At 39.1% G+C, this 20189-nt stretch overlaps 1 protein-coding gene across 5 annotated transcripts in view; it reads right to left on the reverse strand.

Annotated features, from left to right (window-relative positions):
- The window catches only part of farp2 (FERM, ARH/RhoGEF and pleckstrin domain protein 2), a 90318-nt gene that overhangs the window by 59775 nt on the left and 10354 nt on the right, over nucleotides 1-20189 (reverse strand). For all 5 annotated transcript variants that reach the window (XR_010004702.1, XM_016992114.2, XM_008106336.2 and 2 more), the window contains exons 3-4: nucleotides 3785-3889; nucleotides 568-610 (exon numbers count right to left, since the gene is read on the reverse strand). Coding sequence is in view for 4 of the 5 variants with exons in the window: in XM_016992114.2 (XP_016847603.2) it covers nucleotides 568-610; nucleotides 3785-3889 (148 nt within the window). In the remaining variant the exon portion in view is untranslated. The remainder of the gene's footprint in view (nucleotides 1-567; nucleotides 611-3784; nucleotides 3890-20189) is intronic.

Consider the following 20189-nt stretch of genomic DNA (forward strand, 5'->3'; position numbering starts at 1 on the left):
GGATATTTTAGTTAGGAGCCAGGGGGACTGTTACAGAATGGTCCTCAAGACTGTTTCCAGCCTATCGAATGTTAAAAGGTAGTCACACGAGGACAAGAATAAAAATAAGTAATGTTTGTAGGAGGCACATGGGAACATGAATGTGACTTTATAAAACTCATGATGGAATATACATTTTAAGTCAGAAAAGAAATGTTGGTCTGTGAAATATGTTGATGTTGTATTTATTTCTACAGCTTATATTTAAAAGTTATTGTCTTTTTTTGCAATTTAACACGCTAACCCCAAACATGGGTTTGAATTGTTGAATTAGCTAATGGAAATTCCATCTGCAAGCTACCTTAAATAACTTCAGGCTTTTTTTGGCTATTCCAGCTGTGGAAATAACACCTTCAGCTACTGATTAAACTACTCACAATAAGGCTGCATGTCATGCTTATTGAGCCACCTACCTTCAAGTTTTTTAAAAAAAATATCCTCCGCTAATAACAGCACTAAATAGCTGTATTGACTATTTTTACTTTAATTCTAAAAAGAAATTCATCTGAGAAAGATATATGTACTTACTTCGTATTTGTTTAATGGTAGGTTTCATAGGCTCGAGCCAAATCTGAAGAAAACAAAAAATAACTAGTTATACTGACAGCAAAACAGAAAATCAGACTTTACTTGTTTTGACAGATATAAAGCAGTATTTTCTCTGGTTAGTGGTTTTAACCACTATCTTAGCTAAGCAGTAAGTCATAGCACAAGTCTGTAAATAGCCATTATAAAAACATATTGAAAATTAGCATAAGAAAAAAGGAATGGTTTCCTGAAATCCACAAAGGGAAGTGGGGTGGATTCCATTTTCATTGCATATCATGTTTTGTATGAACCTGAGGTGCATCCACATTGCAGATTTAATGCAGTGTGACATCATTTCAACTACCTTGGCTCATTGCTAGTGAAGTCTGTGAGTTGTTGTTTTTATGAGGCCCTAGGTCTCTTTGGAATAGAAGATAAAAGACTTTGTAGACCAGGATTCTATAGCAATGAGCCAAGGCAGTTAAAATGGACTCAAACCGCATTAATTCTACAGTCTAGATGAATCCTGGGAAGAGGAACTATCTATATAAACACTGGTGCCATAGAATCCATGGATCAAGGAAACAATGGACTCTCTCTGGGAGTGTCAAACAAGAGACTGTATGAAATCTATCATGGCAATTAAGATATAGGGAATTCAAATAGTGATAAAAACCAAAATAAATAATTCTTTGGACCCTTTCCAATGCATACATTAATTGCATGTATACATGCACACTTTACAAATAACTTCAGAGGCTTTTTTGCCCATTGAGAAATCAGCTGACATATCACTAGTCATATAAATTTCTGCTATAAACCTTGAAAAATCAGTACTATGAGTTGAAAACTATAATATGTACATTGTAAATAGCTATACCTAAACGTGCACATTCTGCCATCAAATCAAATACATTGAACACATTTATATAACATAATCTCTTTACAAGATTTCTTAAAACTCTACGAACTTTAAACTTTTATATGTTTGTAAGATCTTGGGCTGGAAGCAAATTAACAGATTTGTATATTCAGAAATACACAGGTTTTAAATCTCCTTCACCAAAAATAGAAGGAACAAAAAGAAGCATTCACAGCAGTTTTGAGAGGCTACGCATTACAGAACCACAGTAAAGCTGCCATTGTATAACTACTTTAGCTCAGAATATAGGTTTTTTGACACATTAAATGATACTTTGATGACTAATAATAATTTGTTCATTACCTGCCTATCCTTTCAGCTCAAGGCAGTGACAACATAGTCAAACACATCTATAGGTAAAAGGTAAAGGTTTTCCCCTGATGTTAAGTCCAGTCGTGACCGACTCTGGGGGTTGGTGCTCATCTCCATTTCTAAGCCGAAGAGCCGGTGTTGTCCGTAAACACCTCCAAGGTCATGTGGCCGGCATGACTGCATGGAGCGCCGTTACCTTCCCGCCGGAGCGGTACCTATTGATCTACTCACATTGGCATGTTTTCGAACTGCTAGGTTGGCAGGAGCTGGGGCTAACAGTGGGCGCTCATTCTGCTCCCGGGATTTGAACCTGGGACCTTTCGGTCTGCAAGTTCAGCAGCTCAGCGCTTTAACGCACTGCGCCACAACCAGGGGCCCAAACACATCTATAGAATCACATATTAAAACATACTGTAGATAAAACACAATCATAAAAGCATATTTTAAAACATATACATATTAAAATACATTAGACAAAAGTTAAAACACTATAAACATCGAAAGTGGTTTCAAAGTCATAGTTAAAGCTAACTGGGTAGGCCTGCTGAAAGAGAGAGGTTCAGTTGTGTTTTAAATTCCGACAGCTCATTTAGCTGTCAGAGCTCTTTTGGCAGATCATTTCACAGTCTTGGGGCAGCTGATGAAAAGGATCTCTGGGTGACAGTTGCCTGTCGGGTTCTGGCTGGTTGAAGTAGCTACCCTCCAGGGGATCTAATTGCCCGAGGCGGATTGTACGGGAGAGGGCGATCCTTTAGGTCACACGAACTCAAACCATGTAGTGCTTTAAAGGTCAACACCAACTCTTTGTATTTTGCCTGGAAACAAATTGGCATCCAATGGAGTGATTTTAGTCTAGAAGTGATAAGCTCACTCCTAAATGTTTCGATAACTAGTCTGGCTGTCAGGTTTTGAACTAATGGGAGTTTCCGAACTTGGTACAAAGGTAGCCCAATGTAAAATGCATTACAAGTCCAACCTTGAGGTCCAATGTGTACACAGCCTTTTTCTTCAATTCTAGGAGGGGGCGTAGCTGGTAGTAAGCACTCTTGACCGCTACATCCACCTGAGCTGACATTTCGAAAGACAGATCCAGGAGCATTCCCACGTTGCAAACACAGTCCTTCGGGGAATGTATAACCCCAACCAGAACTGGTTGAAATACCTCCATCTCAAGGTTAGGATTCTTGATAGCAAGCACCTCCAAGCATTGATTCAGGGGACATACTAAGTTGATGCTGTTTTTGAAGGCATGGAGAAATATATTTGGGTGCCATCAGTGTACTGATAACATCCAGCCCCATGACTCCAGATGATCTCTCCCAGCAGTTTCATATAAATGTTCAAAAGCATTGGAAATAAAATGGTCCCTTGTGGGATGCCATACAACAGCTCCTTTTTTGCAGAGAAGCTATACACAAGCATCACCATCTGAAACTTGCCTGAGAGGTATGACTGGAACCACTGCAGCACAGTGCCTCCAATGCCACCTCCCTTGTTCCAGAAGAATACCATGGTTGATTGTATCGAAAGCCGCTGAGAGGTCTAGAAGCACTGACAGGGGCACACACCCCTTGTCAGTGTTAAGATGGAGATCATTCACTAAGGGGACCATAGCAGTCTCAACTCCGTATCCTACTTTGAAATTGGTTTGAAATGGGTTAAGGAATGGTGTGTCATCCAAGACTACCTGGAATTGGAGGGCAACTGCCTTCTTAACAATCCTGCCCAAAAAAAGGTTAGAGGCTCGTCTATATTTATGAGGGTCCAGGGATCCAGGGAGGAGGTTTTCTGCAGTAGTCTAACTACTGCTTATTTTAAACAGGATAGGAAATTCCCTTCCCCAAAAGATGAATTGATATTTGTTGTATCTGAATCAAAGCAATATTTGAATCATAGCTGTTGTATGAGTAAAAGTTCTTCTAAAACACAAAATGAAAGGAAATCCATTAAAAACTTTACCAGTGAGATAAATATGTTACATACCCAATATGACTGCATATTCTGGAACTCAATTCCAAAGTAGTCAGACTCAACCAAATTCAGACGATTAAATACTTCTGTCAGCAGTTTTTGGCCATAACTTTTTGACTGGGAAAACAAAAATAAGTAAAAATGTAGGGTACAGTTTGTCAGGACTCAGAAAGGAAATATATTAACTCCTGAAAAGCAATGACTGATGCTAGCATTAAAGTTTCATCATGAAATAAAGGAAAAAATCCAAAAAGTTCATGCCAGTTAGCACTATGTCAGTGAGATATATCTAACAATATAATCATTGACATCATTTGGATTTGTTGTGTTCCACGTATTTCCAAAGGTCAATTGTCTTCTCCTACTTGTATTTCACCAAGTGTGCAGTTGGTGTGCACCTGTTTAGGGCGTATTTCAGGAAGTTTCTATGGTATAGATTACTAACTACTCCAGACTAAGGTCTTTACCATGTTCATAGTAACTTCTTAAGGCAGTGATTTTCAACCTGTGGTCCACAATGTCATGACAGGGGGTCCACAAAGTATTGAAGAAATGTTACAATTTATTTGCAGTTAAAATCTGCCACCATCTTGAGGTCGTTTGGCAACTGACAGACAACACTTGCCAATCCCAGAGCGCATTGATAGAGGATACCCAAAACCAGCCGCCCGCAATCGATTGCTCTGCGACTGGCTATCCAGGAAGGAGGAAGAACAGAGTAACTAAAAGACAGGGAGAAACATAATCTTCTAAATGCTTTTGGACTTCGATTCCCAGGATCCCTGATCATTGGCCAAGGCAGCAGAGGCTTCTGAGATTTGAAGTCCAAAACAGCTGGAAGACTAGTGTTTGGGAATCACATATCAACACTTTAAAATTAATGTAGTTTGATTCCACTTGAATTACCCTGGCTCAATGCTATGGTATCATGGGAGTTGTCATTTTACAAGTTCGTTATCCTTCTCTTCCAAAGAATGCAGTTGTCTCACCAAACTCCAAATCCCACGAACCCATCGCATTGAGCCATGGCAGTTAAAGTGATGTTAAACTGCATTAACTCTACAGCGTAGATGTGCCCTGAGATTCTTGTAATTATTTATTTATTTACTTACTTACTTACAGTGTTTATATTCATAGAATCATAGAATAATGGAGTTGGAAGAGACCTCATGGGCCATCCAGTCCAACCCCCTGCTAAGAAGCAAGAAATCGCATTCAAAGCACCCCCGACAGATGGCCATCCAGCCTCTGCTTAAAAGCCTCCAAAGAAGGAGCCTCCACCACTGTCCGGGGGAGAGAGTTCCACTGCCGAACAGCTCTCACAGTTAGGAAGTTCTTCCTGATGTTCAGGTGGAATCTCCTTTCCTGTAGTTTGAAGCCATTGTTCCGCGTTCTAGTCTGCAGGGCAGCAGAAAACAAGCTTGCTCCCTCCTCCCTATGACTTCCCATCACGTATTTGTACATGGCTATCATGTCTCCTCTCAGCCTTCTCTTCTGCAGGCTAAACATGCCCAGTTCTTTAAGCCGCTCCTCATAGGGCTTGTTCTCCAGACACTTGATCATTTTAGTTGCCCTCCTCTGAACGCTTTCCAGCTTGTCAACATCTCCCTTCAATTGCGGTGCCCAAAATTGGACACAGTATTCCAGGTGTGGTCTGACCAAGGCAGAATAGAGGGGTAGCATGACTTCCCTGGATTTAGATGCTATACCCCTATTTATGCAGGCCAGAGTCCCGTTGGCTTTTTTAGCAGGTGCATCACATTGTTGGCTCATGTTTATCTTGTTGTCCATGAGGACTCCAAGATCTTTTTCATATGTACTGCTGTCGAGCCAGGCGTCCCCCATTCTGTATCTTTGCATTCCATTTTTTCTGCCGAAGTGAAGTATCTTGCATTTTTCCCTGTTGAACTTCATTTTGTTAGATACAGTCCATATCTCTAGTCTGTCAAGATCATTTTGAATTCTGCTCCTGTCTTCTAGAGTGTTAGCTATCCCTCCCAGTTTGGTGTCATCTGCAGACTTGATGATCGTGCCGTCTAACCCTTAATCTAAGTCGTTAATAAAGATGTTGAACAGAACCAGGCCCAGGAAGGAACCCTGCGGCACTCCACTCGTCACTTCTTTCCAAGATGAAGACAACACATTGGTGAGTACCCTTTGGGTTCGTTCGTTTAGCCAATTACAGATCCACCTAACCGTAGTTTTGTCTAGTCCACATTTTACTAGTTTGTTTGCCAGAAGGTCATGGGGAACTTTGTCAAAGGCCTTACTGAAATCCTGATACGCTACATCCACAGTGTTCCCTGTATCAAGCCAATTCGTAACTCTAGCGAAAAAAGAGATCAGATTAGTCTGGCATGACTTGTTTTTGGTAAATCTGTGTTGGCTATTAGCAATGACCGCATTTGTTTCTAAATATTCGCAGACCACTTCCTTAATGATATTTTCCATAATCTTGCCTGGTATCAACGTGAGGCTGACCGGACAGTAATTGTTTGGGTCTTTCTTTTTTCCCTTCTTGATGATAGGGACCACATTTGCCCTCCTCCAATCTGCTGAGACTTCTCCTGTTCTCCAAGAATTTTCGAAGATAATTGCTAGTGGTTCCGAAAATAACCTCAGCTGGTTCCTTCAATACTCTTAGATGTAGTTGATCTGGCCCTGGGGACTTTAATTCGTTTAGAGAGGCCAGGTGTTCCTGGACAACTTGTTTCCCGATTTGGGGTTGGATTTCCCCAAATCCTTTGTCCATTCGAGGTTGAAAATGGCTTTCTTTTTGTGAGAAGACCGAGGCAAAGAAGGCATTAAGTAGATCAGCCCTTGTCACCATCACCCCATCTTCTCTTCGCAGAGGACTATTGCCTCCTTGTTCTTTCTTTTTCTACCAAAGTAAGCAAAAAAGCATTTTTTGTTGTTTTTAATGTCCCTGGCAAGCCTGAGCTCATTTTGCGCTTGCAAAATGCCTTGCAAACCTTTTCCCTACAGGAGTTGGCTATTTGTTTGAATTCTTCTTAGGTGATTTCTCCCCTTTTCCACTTCTTGTGCATGTCTCTTTTGAGTCTTAGCCCGATTAGAAGTTCTTTGGACATCCATTCTGGCTTCTTCACACATGTCTTTCTTTTTTTCTTTGTTGGCACTGTTCGCATTTGCGCCTTGAGTTAGAATCATAGAATCGTAGAGTTGGAAGAGACCTCATGGGCCATCCAGTCCAACCCCCTGCCAAGAAGCAGGAAATCGCATTCAAAGCACCCCTGACAGATGGCCATCCAGCCTCTGCTTAAAAGCCTCCAAAGAAGGAGCCTCCACCACAGTCTGGGGGAGAGAGTTCCACTGCCGAACAGCTCTCACAGTTAGGAAGTTCTTCCTGATGTTCAGGTGGAATCTCCTTTCCTGTAGTTTGAAGCCATTGTTCCGCGTCCTAGTGTGCAGGGCAGCAGAAAACAAGCTTGCTCCCTCCTCCCCATGACTTCCCTTCACGTATTTGTACATGGCCATCATGTCTCCTCTCAGCCTTCTCTTCTGCAGGCTAAACACGCCCAGTTATTTAAGCCGCTCCTCATAGGGCTTGTTCTCCAGACCCTTGATCATTTTAGTTGCCCTACTCTGGGCAACTTAAAAGTATTTCACTTTTTAAAAACTCCCATCTATTCTTAACTCTCTTGTCTTTTAATATTGACGTCCATGGAATGCCACTCAGTATTTCCTTCATTTTTTGGAAGTCAGCTCTCACCCCAAAGGGGACTCAGGGCGGATCACAATGTACATATATATGGCAAACATTCAATGCCATTAGACAAACAACAGACAGACAGACACAGAGGCTATTTAACTTCCCAGCTTCTGGCTTTGTGAGGGTATGCTCGATTCCGGCCACAGGAGGGGATGCTGCTTCATCATCCACTGTTACAATGAGTCCTTTTTTGATGGAGTACTTCCTCATCCGGTGGTATAAATCAGTTAAATTAGCCTCCCTGCATAAGCGGTACCTCAATTTTTCCGACTTGACAGATGCAACTGTCTTTCGGGTTACTTAGGTCAACAACCAGCAGGGCTATTTTTTATTTTAATTGTTGGGTGGTCACTCCAAGGTGGCCTGGCCTCGAACTCATGACCTCTTGGTCATAGTGATTTATTGCAGCTAACTACTAACCAGCCTGCGCCACAGCCTGGCCTTATTTGTCACCAAGGAGGCTTTGATCTGGAAATCCACTGGGTGAATACAGTGAGTAAACCATATCCAAAAGAGTAGTTATAAGGCAAAATCTGATTTTATTTTAGCATGCACTTTCATGGATATAATTTCACTTCTTCAGTCGCTAAACAGTTTGATATTTAAGAGTATATCTATACGGTAGAATTAATGCTATGTGACACCATTTTAAGTGATCAGGTGTGATCAGTTAACCACATAATGGAACCTAAAAGAGATTCTATCTTGAGAGCTTTCACTAATATGTAGATGGCAAGCAGATAGGGGATGCAACAACATGGAAAGCTCCATTATCCAAGTCAGTGGGTGAATCTATACTGTAAAATTAATGCAATTTTACACCACTTTAATGGCAATAGTTCAATGCTACAGAATCATGGGACTTGTAGCTTTAACTTGGCAGAGTGCTAGTGCCTCACCAAACTACTGAATGGTAAGATGAGTATCTCAAAATTGCAATTTGAGAGAAAAGTTATTACAGTGTTCCCTCACTACTTCGTGGTTCGCTTTTCATGTCCTCGCTGTTTCGTGGTTTTTAAATAAACAATTAATAGTATAAATTATAAAATAACATTATAAATCCCTCTTTCTACTTCCTTCCTAAGGAGAAGTCTAAGGAAGGAAGGGCGGAAGGAGAAGCCGAGAGAAAAGGAGGCTGAAGCAGCTTTGTTTTCGCCTCACAAGGTATGTGCATGCTTGAGAGACGAGTAGGGGACAGAGATGTTACTTGCCAGTGAGATTGTAAACAAAACAAATATAGCGACCCTACTTTGCGGATTTTCACTTTTCGCGGGTGGTCCTGCAACGTAACCCCCGCGATAAGTGAGGGAACACTGTATTGCTGTTATTATTATTTCTATTAATACAACTATTGTTATTACTACTATTAGTAGTAGTAGTAGTACCAGTAGAGGTAGTAGTACTGTCATTATTATTGTTATGGCTATTGGTATTACTGAGGCATTATTACTGTCTATTAATGTTATTATTGTTCTGCTATCATTATTATTATTACTATTATTATTATTAAATTATTAACTACTATTAGTATTGATACTATTATTTTAAATTCTTTCTCTCTGAAGAGACATCTTCAGGTTTCATGTCAGTGTGATGGCTTTGTCATACCGGATAACTCAGTTTTTCTATAGCAGTGGTTCCCAACCTTTGTTCCTCCAGGTGCTTGGACTTCAACTCCCAGAAATTCCAGCCAGCTTACCAATTGTTAGGAATTGTGGGATTTGAAGTCCAAAACACTTGAAGGACCAAAGGTTGGGAACCACTGATCTATGGTATTTCTTTCCTTTTTTTTTCTTTTAAAGAACACTATGATTGATCACTGGCAAAATACCAACTTTATTGATAAAATTGCAATGTATTGTTATGATCTTATAATATTACAAAGGGGTAAAGGGGTATTGTTATGATCTTACAATGTGTATTGCATTTGTTTTACTGTAAGTCGCTTTGAGTTACCGTATATACTCGAGTATAAGCCGACCCGAATATAAGCCGAGGCACCTAATTTTACCACAAAAAAACTGGGAAAACTTATTGACTCGAGTATAAGCTGAGAGTGGGAAATGCAGTAGCTACTGGTAAATTTCAAAAATAAAATTAGATACCAATAAAATTACATTAATTGAGACATCAGTGGGTTAAATGTTTTGAATATTTACTGTATTTCAAAGAAAAACAATAAACTAACTCTATAAGTGGAAAAGCAACAATAACTTTATATTAATAATAATCATCATCAACAACAGCTTCATTTGTACCCTGCCCTATCTATCTCCCCCTGGAAACTCAGGCCAGCTTCCAACATAGTAACAGGCAAACATATAATGCCTACATAAATAATGCAGAGCTAGATATAGATCTATCATTATATATACTAATTTCACATGTGTATTTCCCCCTGAAACCTTTGCAAATCCTCTATGTGCATTTTCTTCCTGCAGTATTTGCAAGCCCTATTTATCAATGTTTATATCTATCTAGACATCTGTGTTTGTGTATGTGTGCATGCGCGCATTTTCCCTCTGCACTTGCAAACATGTGAGGGTAAAATTGATATAAAATTCATATATAAAATTAATGTATACATATAGGAACAGATATACAGGTACATGGAAATCTCTATCTATATTTACATAGGATTTGCAAAGACCTGTAAACATATGAGGGGAAAATTCATATATTAATGTATTTGTAGGGGGAACATCTATATAAATATTTAGAAGCTTTGGGGCATGCATTTGCCCAAGGAAGAAATGCAAGCAAAGTCCCCCTAAAAACAACTTTGTCCTCTTTTCTCCTGCCCTTTCCCATCTCTTTTTTTCTCCTTTTTTTAAACTCTAAAAGTAGCCAGAAAAGTCTTTTAAAAACTTCTCTTCCCCTCCCAAAAAAACCTCATTTTTGTTTCCTTAGGAATAAAAAGAAATACACACCTTTTGTTGCTCTCTTTTCCCTCCTTCCCTCCCTTTGGACTCAAATGTTCTTGCAATAATAGTAGTAGTAATAGTAGTAGTAATAATAACAATAATAATAATGAATCGTGAAAATTCAAGAATATCTTTTTTCCTTCCCCTTCTACCCATGCAATCTGTCTTGCAAGGGTTTCTCTCACATTCTCCTTTCGCTTTTGAAAACATTCGCTTCTTGTCTCTGTCTTTCTCTCTCTCTCAAAAAAAAAAAGATAACCAGCCTGGGAGGAGAAGCGAAGAAGGGAGGTTTTGGAAAAGAAAACATACTGTGGCCTCCAGGCTCCGCTGCTGGCTTGACCTTGACCCGAATATAAGCCGGGGGAGGCTTTGTTAGCTCATAAATAAGGGCTGAAAAACTCGGCTTATCTTCGAGTATATACGGTACTTTTTATAAAGAAAAAGTGGGTATAAATAATAATAATAATAATAATAATAATAATAATAGTTTCATATGGAATCATTATAATCAAAATATTGTATTATAACAGGAGTGTATGCATTAACAAATTAACTGATACTCCATTCTCTCTAATTCTCTAATTCTGAAGAACCTTCATGATAAAAAGGAAATAATGATTTGAGGCAGTCTACTGCCTTAAATCTCGAGTTAAGTCATGGGAGTACATTGCCACAAAAAGTATTTAAAAGGGGATTCGTGGTGAAAGAAAGGGTGAGAACCACTGCCCTAGGGAACTGGATGGTGCCTGGAGGTAGAAACCTTTCCTAAATTATATCTTTCCTCACTGCCGTATCACTGGAAGAAGGTTATTTGTAATTATAGAAGAGTAACCAAAGGTCATATCTAATTAGTCGCAGAATATTTTAAAAAGGGACTTTTTACTATTGATACAAAAGGCTGATATTCTCTAGTATTGGAAGAAAAGTGAGAGCCTGGGTAAGAACTTCTCTGGATTGGATTGTGTCCACAAGCTCTAGATTCATGTTGTACAACTACAGTTTTGACAGAAAAGGAAAGCCAACAACAAAGTCTCCAAGTGGAGGTTGGTTTGGAGTCTTCATAACAAAAAAACAAAAAACAAAGAAGAAGAAGAAGAAGAAGCTTGTCTCTTCCATTATTCCATTAAGGTCTGGGACATGTTTATTAATTTTATGAAGGCAAAATGGGAGTATATTGCAACTTTGGGTTTTATATATAGAGATGTGGAGTTATTAGAAGTGTAATACAAATAATAATGGAACTTCAAGTATTTATCAGCTATAATATCTGATAAAGGGAGAAGATTCATATTAGCCTTCCCTGTAGTTTATACAGTAATTGTATGTTTAGTGTGTAATGTTGTTTGTCATATCCTACGTAATAATATATGGAGTTAATGTATGTAGGTTTCCCTTGTGTGTGTATAATTTCAAAAAAGAATACCCTTAATGATTGCACTTTGATTACAGTCAAACCTCTCCATGTGTGGATTTGTCATTCGTGGCTCTGCCATGGCTTCAGAGTATGGAGTAATGGCTATTTCATCTCCCACTGATATCTACTGGTTCCCAGACTTGAGGGGGCGGGGGGTTGGCAACTGAAATTGTCACTTCTCTGCTTTCCACAGCTTCATGGAGAGTACAGCAACAGCAGCACCTCCAACCTTCTGGCTATCCAAAGATGTCTTGCTCTGCTCCTAGAGATATTTGATGTCTTTCCACATTTGTGGGGATTCTTCACCCCTAACATTTGCGAATGTGGGGGCCAACTTTATATCATTTTTCACTATGAGCAGGGCTTCTATGAGCCAGACATTTGACCTTGTTAATCACTGAAATTCTGTAAAATTATTAATCCAGTGAAGTAAATTGAGGAATTGAATGTGGACTTGACAAGGCTAAGTAAGCAGAATTCATATTACAATTACAGCCCTCAAATTTTCAATTCCCAGAAAAAAACATTGAAAGACGAATATATGAACTTGTAATATTTGATTTACCCAGCCCAAATGTGAGTACTGTTGCATCATCCTTTCCACAATCTCAAACAAGTTTGAAGTTCTTAATTCTCATGTTTACAGGCTGATCAGTAGTTTCATAGTCAGCAAGAAATATCTGTCCTAAAAGGTAAAACTTTGCCCCTTTCCAAGTAAGAGAAGTTGCTATCACTTGGGCAGCTGTCAACACTGGTTTTTTTTACATGTGCACTATTTAAATTATATTCAAATATGGAGTGAAAAATATTGCCTTGAAATATAAATATAAGGGGTTTTTTTCATAGTGCTATGCCCTTGTCAGAAACATTATGTAGAAAACATTTCTTATTTTAGAATGTCTGTTTTAAAATAGATTTCACAAATCTAAGTTATGAGAAATAACTGAAATGCCTGTGGAACTATGTACTATGATATACATGCCAAAACTAATACATGTACATATACATCACATTAAATGTAGTATTTTTTCAAAGTAGCAGGGATATTTTTAAAGATAAAATGCCATCCTAAGATTGATATATTTATGAAGAGGGAAATTGAATATCCACCAGTATTGTGAATATTCAAGCTATATTTCAGAAGAAGAAACTGTTTAAACCACCTTTGAGTATTCTTTGCCCAAGAAAGCCCTACGAAATTCATGAGGTTGCCATAATTTGACAGATAACCTAAAAGCACATAGGAACTCAAAGGATGTTTTAGCGCTTTCCAGAGCAATAAGAAAATTATTCACATTAGCAACTGGATTTAGCTCAAGCTATTTCTTGAATTCTTAGTTTCTAATTTTCTTGCTAAGATATAATAATCCCATGTAAAGGTTTAATGTTCTTTTACAAATCAGAAAATGAATTTTGTATTTTCAGTTTAATGTTGCATTTATTTGCATACCAGCTACACAAAGGAAGAAGTCATATATTCCAGTACATTATTATAGTCTTGATAAAAATGTAGAAAGGCCTAAGTTTCTTTAAAGGTCACATTTCAACAGGAATTTCCCATTTTGGCTCATTTCTCAAACTACTGCCAAATATTTTTATACTGTGCCATCATTGTACAGTTAGTTACAGCATTATTATAGTCCTGCCCCTAACATTCCATAGATTCTACTCCAAATTTACTAAAGTAAGGAGTAAGCAGATGACCAAGATATGCTTTCAAATTTCAAGTTGCTGAAAATCACTGGAATGCAGGTTTCCTAGAACAGGTTTTCTTTTTGGCTACTTGCATATTTCATTTTGACCTGAATATATCCTCATAAAAAGCAAGATTTGAAATATATTCACAAAAACATTCATCTCATGAACTAAATGATAAATTGATTAATATCGTTAAGGTTAAACTCTAATGACAAAACCAAAAGCAGTTTCCACCTTACAGCCAATAAAAATAAATTTTCAGTCCTTCATAGCTGATTACTAGTCAGTGTGGTAGATGAGTAAATTTAAATGGGTTCACGAGCCACAAATGCATATCTTCTAAAGCTCTAACTAGTCCACTTTTCCCTTGCTGTAAGACAGAGTTCTTTCTATTTGTACATCTCATAACAACCTACATCACCTTAAATTTCCTTTAATGCCTTTTCTTTCTTTTTTTCTGCCTTCTCAACTTATCCATTACTTATCTTAACCTCGGAGCACAACCCCCCCCCCCCCCCAAAGATCTGGGCATCTTATACAAAAAGCCTTCTTACTTTCTCACACTCCACAAATATCTATAAACTCTCCATATACGATATATTTTTTGGATATTGAATGTCACAAAATGTAGTATCTTCAAAATCCCATGGGGATTAACATAAACTCAACTGTTAGCCTAAGAGGAAGGAATCAGTGGAATTAAAATAACCTCTTGTATGCAAGCTATCCAATAAACAATATTTTCTTATATGACCCTACCCAAGTTTTAAGATACTTGGAGGAGGGCTCTTCCTCAGTACCATTGCTGCCTGGTAAAGATAAATGAGAGGAGCCTGCTCAGTGGCTACTCCAAGATTGTGGTATTTTTTCCCACAGGCCAGGCTGGCCCTCTCTGTTCTCTAGCTGACAATTATTATTTTTTTTGTTTAGATAGGCTTTTGGCTGTTGATGGATGCAGTTGGGTCTTTTATTGGAAAAAGGATAACATTTTATTTCCATTGCTATGTTTTAAAATGTTTTAATTAATTTAATTTAGTGCTTTTAAAAAACTTACTCTTTTTAAAAAAAAAACCTGTCTTGAGAGCAACACTGAATCCCAGAGTTTTAGAAAAGTGGGATATTAAAAAAATAAATTTGTACAAACATAAAATGCTACATATGTTACAAACACAGGAAAAGGACACACATACTCATGTACTTTTCTAAAGACATGATGAGCACACTTTCATGTATATCTAGCTCACCCAACATATAAAGCTTTTTTCTAAATACACCTTCATGCATTCCAAGGACACTTTGCATTCTTTATCAGTGACCCAAATATCTCCACAGCTGTAAATGATTACTGCTTTAAGACTAGATGAATATATATTGATGTTCAGAAATAAAAACTCAAACTGAACAACATTCACTCCAAACTTAAAAGATCTTGATAGCATTATTTAGCTGCTTATCTCTTTACTTAAATATATAGCTATTCTTCCATCCCTTTTCTTACCGTATTAAGTTGTAACAGCTGAAAATGAACCCACAGTTATAGAAAGGGAAGTGGAAGCCACATTCACAGCACTAGGTCTACCAAAAGAACTGCTTCAAACTAGAAATGCTCAAAGTATATTCTAATCCAGGCATGGGCAAACTTTTTGTGGTGTGGGCCACATGGCAGACCAGGCTGGGGCAGGTGGGCCAGAGGGGGGGGGCAAGGGTACTTGGTGCAGGGGATAGTTTTGAATACCCAGGCCCTCCTCTCAGCCTGGGGACACATATACCCAGTGTCCCCAGCCTGGATTGTGGTGTGCACACACTGTCTCTCCCTCTCTTCCCCCCTCTCTTTACGGCAGAGAAAGTGGCTGGCTTGCAGCACGTGCATGCACTCACTCTCTCCCTCCCTGACTCTCCCCCTCCTCCACCTCCTCAGGAGGTGGCAGGAGAGGGAAGGAGGAAAGGAAAGAAGAAGGGGAGCGACACCAGCCCCTGCACCCAGCCAGAAATGAAGCTGCAGTGGTGTTGCCCTCCAGAATAGCATGAGTCCTCTCCTGCAGGTGGAGAAGCAGCTGCTGCCACCACCCTCCTCACCTGTATCTTGCTCCTCCCCCCCCCTTCTCCAGGCTGAGTGAAGTTGAGACTGAGCTCCTGTGGCGGGGAACCATCGACACTGCAGGGGGGAAGGAGGGAGACAAGAAGTGGGTGAAGAGGGCAGCGGCAGCTTCTCCACCCGAAGAAGAGGGCTCAAACAAAGGACAACAGTGCTGCAGCTCCTTTGCTGGCTGGCCACGGGGCTGCTGGGAAAGAGGACCAGCATCAGTCCCCTTCTTTTTCTTCTCCTTTCTCTTGACGGCTCCCAAGGAGGAGGAGGTGGAGGTGGAGTCAGGGAGAGAAGAAGGAAGGGAGAGAAGAAGGAAGGCAGGGAAGAAGGAAGGCAGAGAAGAAGGAAGGAGGATGCCACGCTGCAGGCACTTTCTCTGCCAGAGAGTTCTCCAGAGAGCTCTCAGCTGCCTGTTGCATGTCCCTGCCTCAGCCCTCCTCTCAGGCTGAGGATGCAGCAGGTCGCCATGTCCACAGGATGAAAGGGGGGTCAAGGCAGATGGGGGCAGGGCAGAAGAGGCCAAAGGGCTGCATCCGGCCCGCGGGCCTGGGTTTGCCCATGCCTGTTTTAATCCCTAAGACCGATGACACCAGGGATTGCACCAACTACAGGATCTTTGCAAGCAAAATCTTTCACTTTTCATGGGTTTCCAAAACAATATTCAAAAAATTTAAAAGCATGGAAAATGGGATCCTTCAATGTTTCCATAAGTAATTTATTTATTTGATTCATGCATGATCCTGAAATGCATTCAAAACATACTGGTAAGTTGATTGCTAAAAAAGTACATTCAAGCTTAAAATGAACAGAGGATTTGTACTGAAAAGTTTTGGAATTGGCAATACGATTTAGTTGCCAGTGTTTTCATTCAGGATGGAAATACAGAAGGAAGGTCAAGGTTCTGTGAAAATATGGATCAACTTGTACCCTAGTAACTAGCAGAATAAATAAATAAATATGTAACTTTATGTAGGTAAGTTTCTTCTTGGAAATAATTTATATTTGGAAAGAGTACAAGGGTAAAAAAGCCTCTACAGCAGGCATGGGCAAACCTCAGACCTCCAGATATTTTGGATTTCAATTCCCACAATTCCTAACTGCCGATAAGCTGGCTGGGATTTCTGTGAGTTGAAGTACAAAACACCTGGAGGGCATAAATTTGCCCATGCCTGCTCTATAGAGTAGTGGTTTTAGTGTTGGACTTGGCCTCTGACAGTCCACAGTTTGAATTCCTGGCCCTCACCAAGGAAACTCACTGAGTGAATTGAGGCACCACAAATGGGTAAGATTACAATGTAATATGTGGTAAAGCATCTGTAACTTCAAGAATCAATCTCTGTCATACATATGTCTACATCATTTGTGAACATAAATATATGTATCCTTATGACCATCTGGGTGTTTTTAATAAGGATCTCTTACCATTGGTCACATTGTTTGGAGCTTAATGGAGTTGAAACCCGAACATCTGGAATGCCAGAGATTTCCTAGCCATGACTGAACCAGAGTGTTCCTGGTTAGAATTCCAGTCATCCATGCCCCTATCCTGACCCTAGTCCTAAGGGATGGAGTAAGCAAGTCCATTCTCTCCCCCCCCCCCCTTAGTTTCCCATTTTCATTGAGAAACAGTCAACTCAAGCTTATAGCCTTGTGGACAGCACCGTTGGCCTTTCATGTTTGCAGATTTTACATTCACAGTGATTTGGGGGGGGGGGGCATCATCACCCATGCTGCTGTCTCCCAATAACAGGAGGTAAACGAGATGACTGCATTCTGAGAAAAAAGGAACCCTAAGTTTGTAGCACTAGAACAGTGGTTCTCAACCTGGGGTCCCCATATGTTTTTGGCCTTCAACTCCCAGAAATCCTAACAGCTGGTAAACTGGCTGGTATTTCTGGGAGTTGTAGGCGAAAAACATCTGGAGACCCCAGGTTGAGAACCACTGCATTAGAAGAAACCTAAAAAGTCCCCCCCCCCCAAACATACACACCATACTAGCCCAATAAACAGCAGACATGTCCATTACATTCAAGAAACATGAAAAGGTAGGAAAGCTAAAGGTTAAAAAAGGTAAAATAGGTACTTTTAATACGTGTATTATAGCTTATCAATGTTTCCAGAACATTAGAATGGAAATACAGCCTGTGACTTTGTTAGTACTCTGCAAATGCGTACAACCTCTCCACAAGTGTGCATTCACAGAGAACTCAAAGAAGAAACTTTGTTACTAGACCTCTCCATACAGAAAACTGGTACAATGTTCCCTCAATACTTCGTGGTTCACTTTTTGCGGCTTCGCTGTTTCGCGGTTTTTCAATAACTTCTAAAAGACTATTATAAATCATAAAAAATTACAATTTACAGCCTAAGGAAGGGAGGATGGAGAAACCAAAGGGAGAGAAAAGGAGCCCAAGTGGCAACGGAAGGAGAAGGAGGTGATTTATCAACACACAATTGATTGATAAACTTAAAATAGTCTATAACTACTAAAATAATGTGTAAATATTAAAATAAATATAGTGTCCCTACTTCGCAGATTTTCACTTATTGTGGGTGTCCCTGGAACCTAACCCCAGTGATAAGTGAGGGAACACTGTATTTGTCTAAAGTGTTTCTACAAGCATTACTAAAATGAAGCAGGATAGCATGACTCTGACTTCTATGGACTAGAGTACTGCAGGACAGCGATGACACACAACAGAGGAAAGGGCTGTAGTAAATGGTGGAGTACATGTTTTAGTTCAATATCCACATAAATAAAGGAAATACTCCATAATCTGAAGCCTGCAAGGCTGCCAATAATATCAAGTTAGAGAGATCAATAGTTTAACTTGGCATAAGATAGCTTTCTAAATTCTACATAAGTAAACTGAAGGGGAAAAACAGCACAAACAGCACAAACAACAATGTGTTAGACAATAGAAGAGCAATGCATGCTGAATAGAAAACACTTGCGATTGAAACTAACTGGAAGATTATGGTGCTATTACTTTTTCACTTAAAGTACCATTGGCAGGAAGATAAAATTGAACTATGTATCCCACACAAAATTATTTGCCAACCTACTTGCAAATCTAGTCATTGATTGTAATTTTAAGAGTCTGTTACAATTCTAGTATTGTTAAACTAAAAAGTTATTTCTAAGGCAATAGTATTACCACAAACAAGATAATTTCTTTGTCAAAGAAACAGAATTTATTTCTTAAGGTAAGAACTATCTGAAGCCCAAATTCTAATTGTGGTGACTAGTACTATAGTTCATGGGCGGTAAAATGCTTGTCCTCAAAAACTGTTTTAAAGGAATGTTAGGTCATTAAGAAAAATAACAGGTTTAACAATATTGTGGACCAAATAACAGGGAGAATGGAAAGCTTAAATTACTTTTTAGAAGAGCCTGCAATATCCATAGCCATGAATTACTAACTCTTGTCTGTGGGCAGATAAAAATAGGCTTAAGAAAGTGTACTGGCCATATTTAGAATATTCAGTCAGAGAGTCACGACAAACATCTGGCAGTGATTTTTTTCTGAATTTTTTTCTTAGACAACAAGGCACTGGCTAACTATGCTCAACGGCATTTAGATTCCAGAAGTATGGTATCTAATAGGATTTGAAAGAGCCCATCCTCCCACATTCAGCATTTTAAAAGCTGTTAATACTTTTCACATTGTAGAGAACAGACTCTGAAATACAAGTAATGCATTGCAAAAGAATGATTAAAGCCTCAAAAAAATTTTAAATGAGGGTTTCTTGTTACAAAAAATCCTCCCTTAGTCTGATTGTTTTTTAGAGGTACAGCAGAGTCTCACTTATCCAAGCTAAACGGGCCGGCAGAAGCTTGGATAAGTGAATATCTTGGATAATAAGGAGGGATTAAGGAAAAGCCTATTAAACATCAAATTAGGTTATGATTTTACAAATTAAGCACCAAAACATCATGTTATACAACAAATTTGACAGAAAAAGTAGCTCAATACGCAGTAATGTTGTTGTAATTGCTGTATTTATGAATTTAGCACCAAAATATCACGATATATTGAAAACATTGACTACAAAAATGGCTTGGATAATCCAGAACCTTGGATAAGCGAGGCTTGGATAAGTGAGACTCTACTGTATTAGAAACACTAGACGTTTGCCAATTGCAGTCCAAAAGGTAATACATGTAGAAGGCAGATATTGTCAAATAGTAATATTCTAACACAACTGATTCTAGAAGTTTCAAGATTTAATTGATAAAATTATCCTTACATCTTCTTTTCTTCCCATACAGCAAAGCTTGCTGTTGCTAACATCTGTTTGTATGTACCTTTCCTCTAGTACGCAGCTGATTTTTCTTTTTGTGAAACCACAGGAAATAATAGGGTAGAGTAAACGTTTCCAGATTACTTCCTATATAGCTACATTTGAAAATCTTTTAAAATCCAAAAACAGTTCCTGGTTTTCAGGTCTCAGAATATGGTGAGTCATGGCCAACCATACACAGTTTAGATTTCATGGAAATCAGATGGCTAAATATTGATCTAAAACAAGCATATCTAAAAGTAGAGCTTTTTAACCTGATA

The sequence above is a fragment of the Anolis carolinensis genome, chromosome 3, assembly GCF_035594765.1.
Source record: "Anolis carolinensis isolate JA03-04 chromosome 3, rAnoCar3.1.pri, whole genome shotgun sequence".
In the NCBI taxonomy this organism is placed as follows: Eukaryota; Metazoa; Chordata; class Lepidosauria; order Squamata; family Dactyloidae; genus Anolis; species Anolis carolinensis.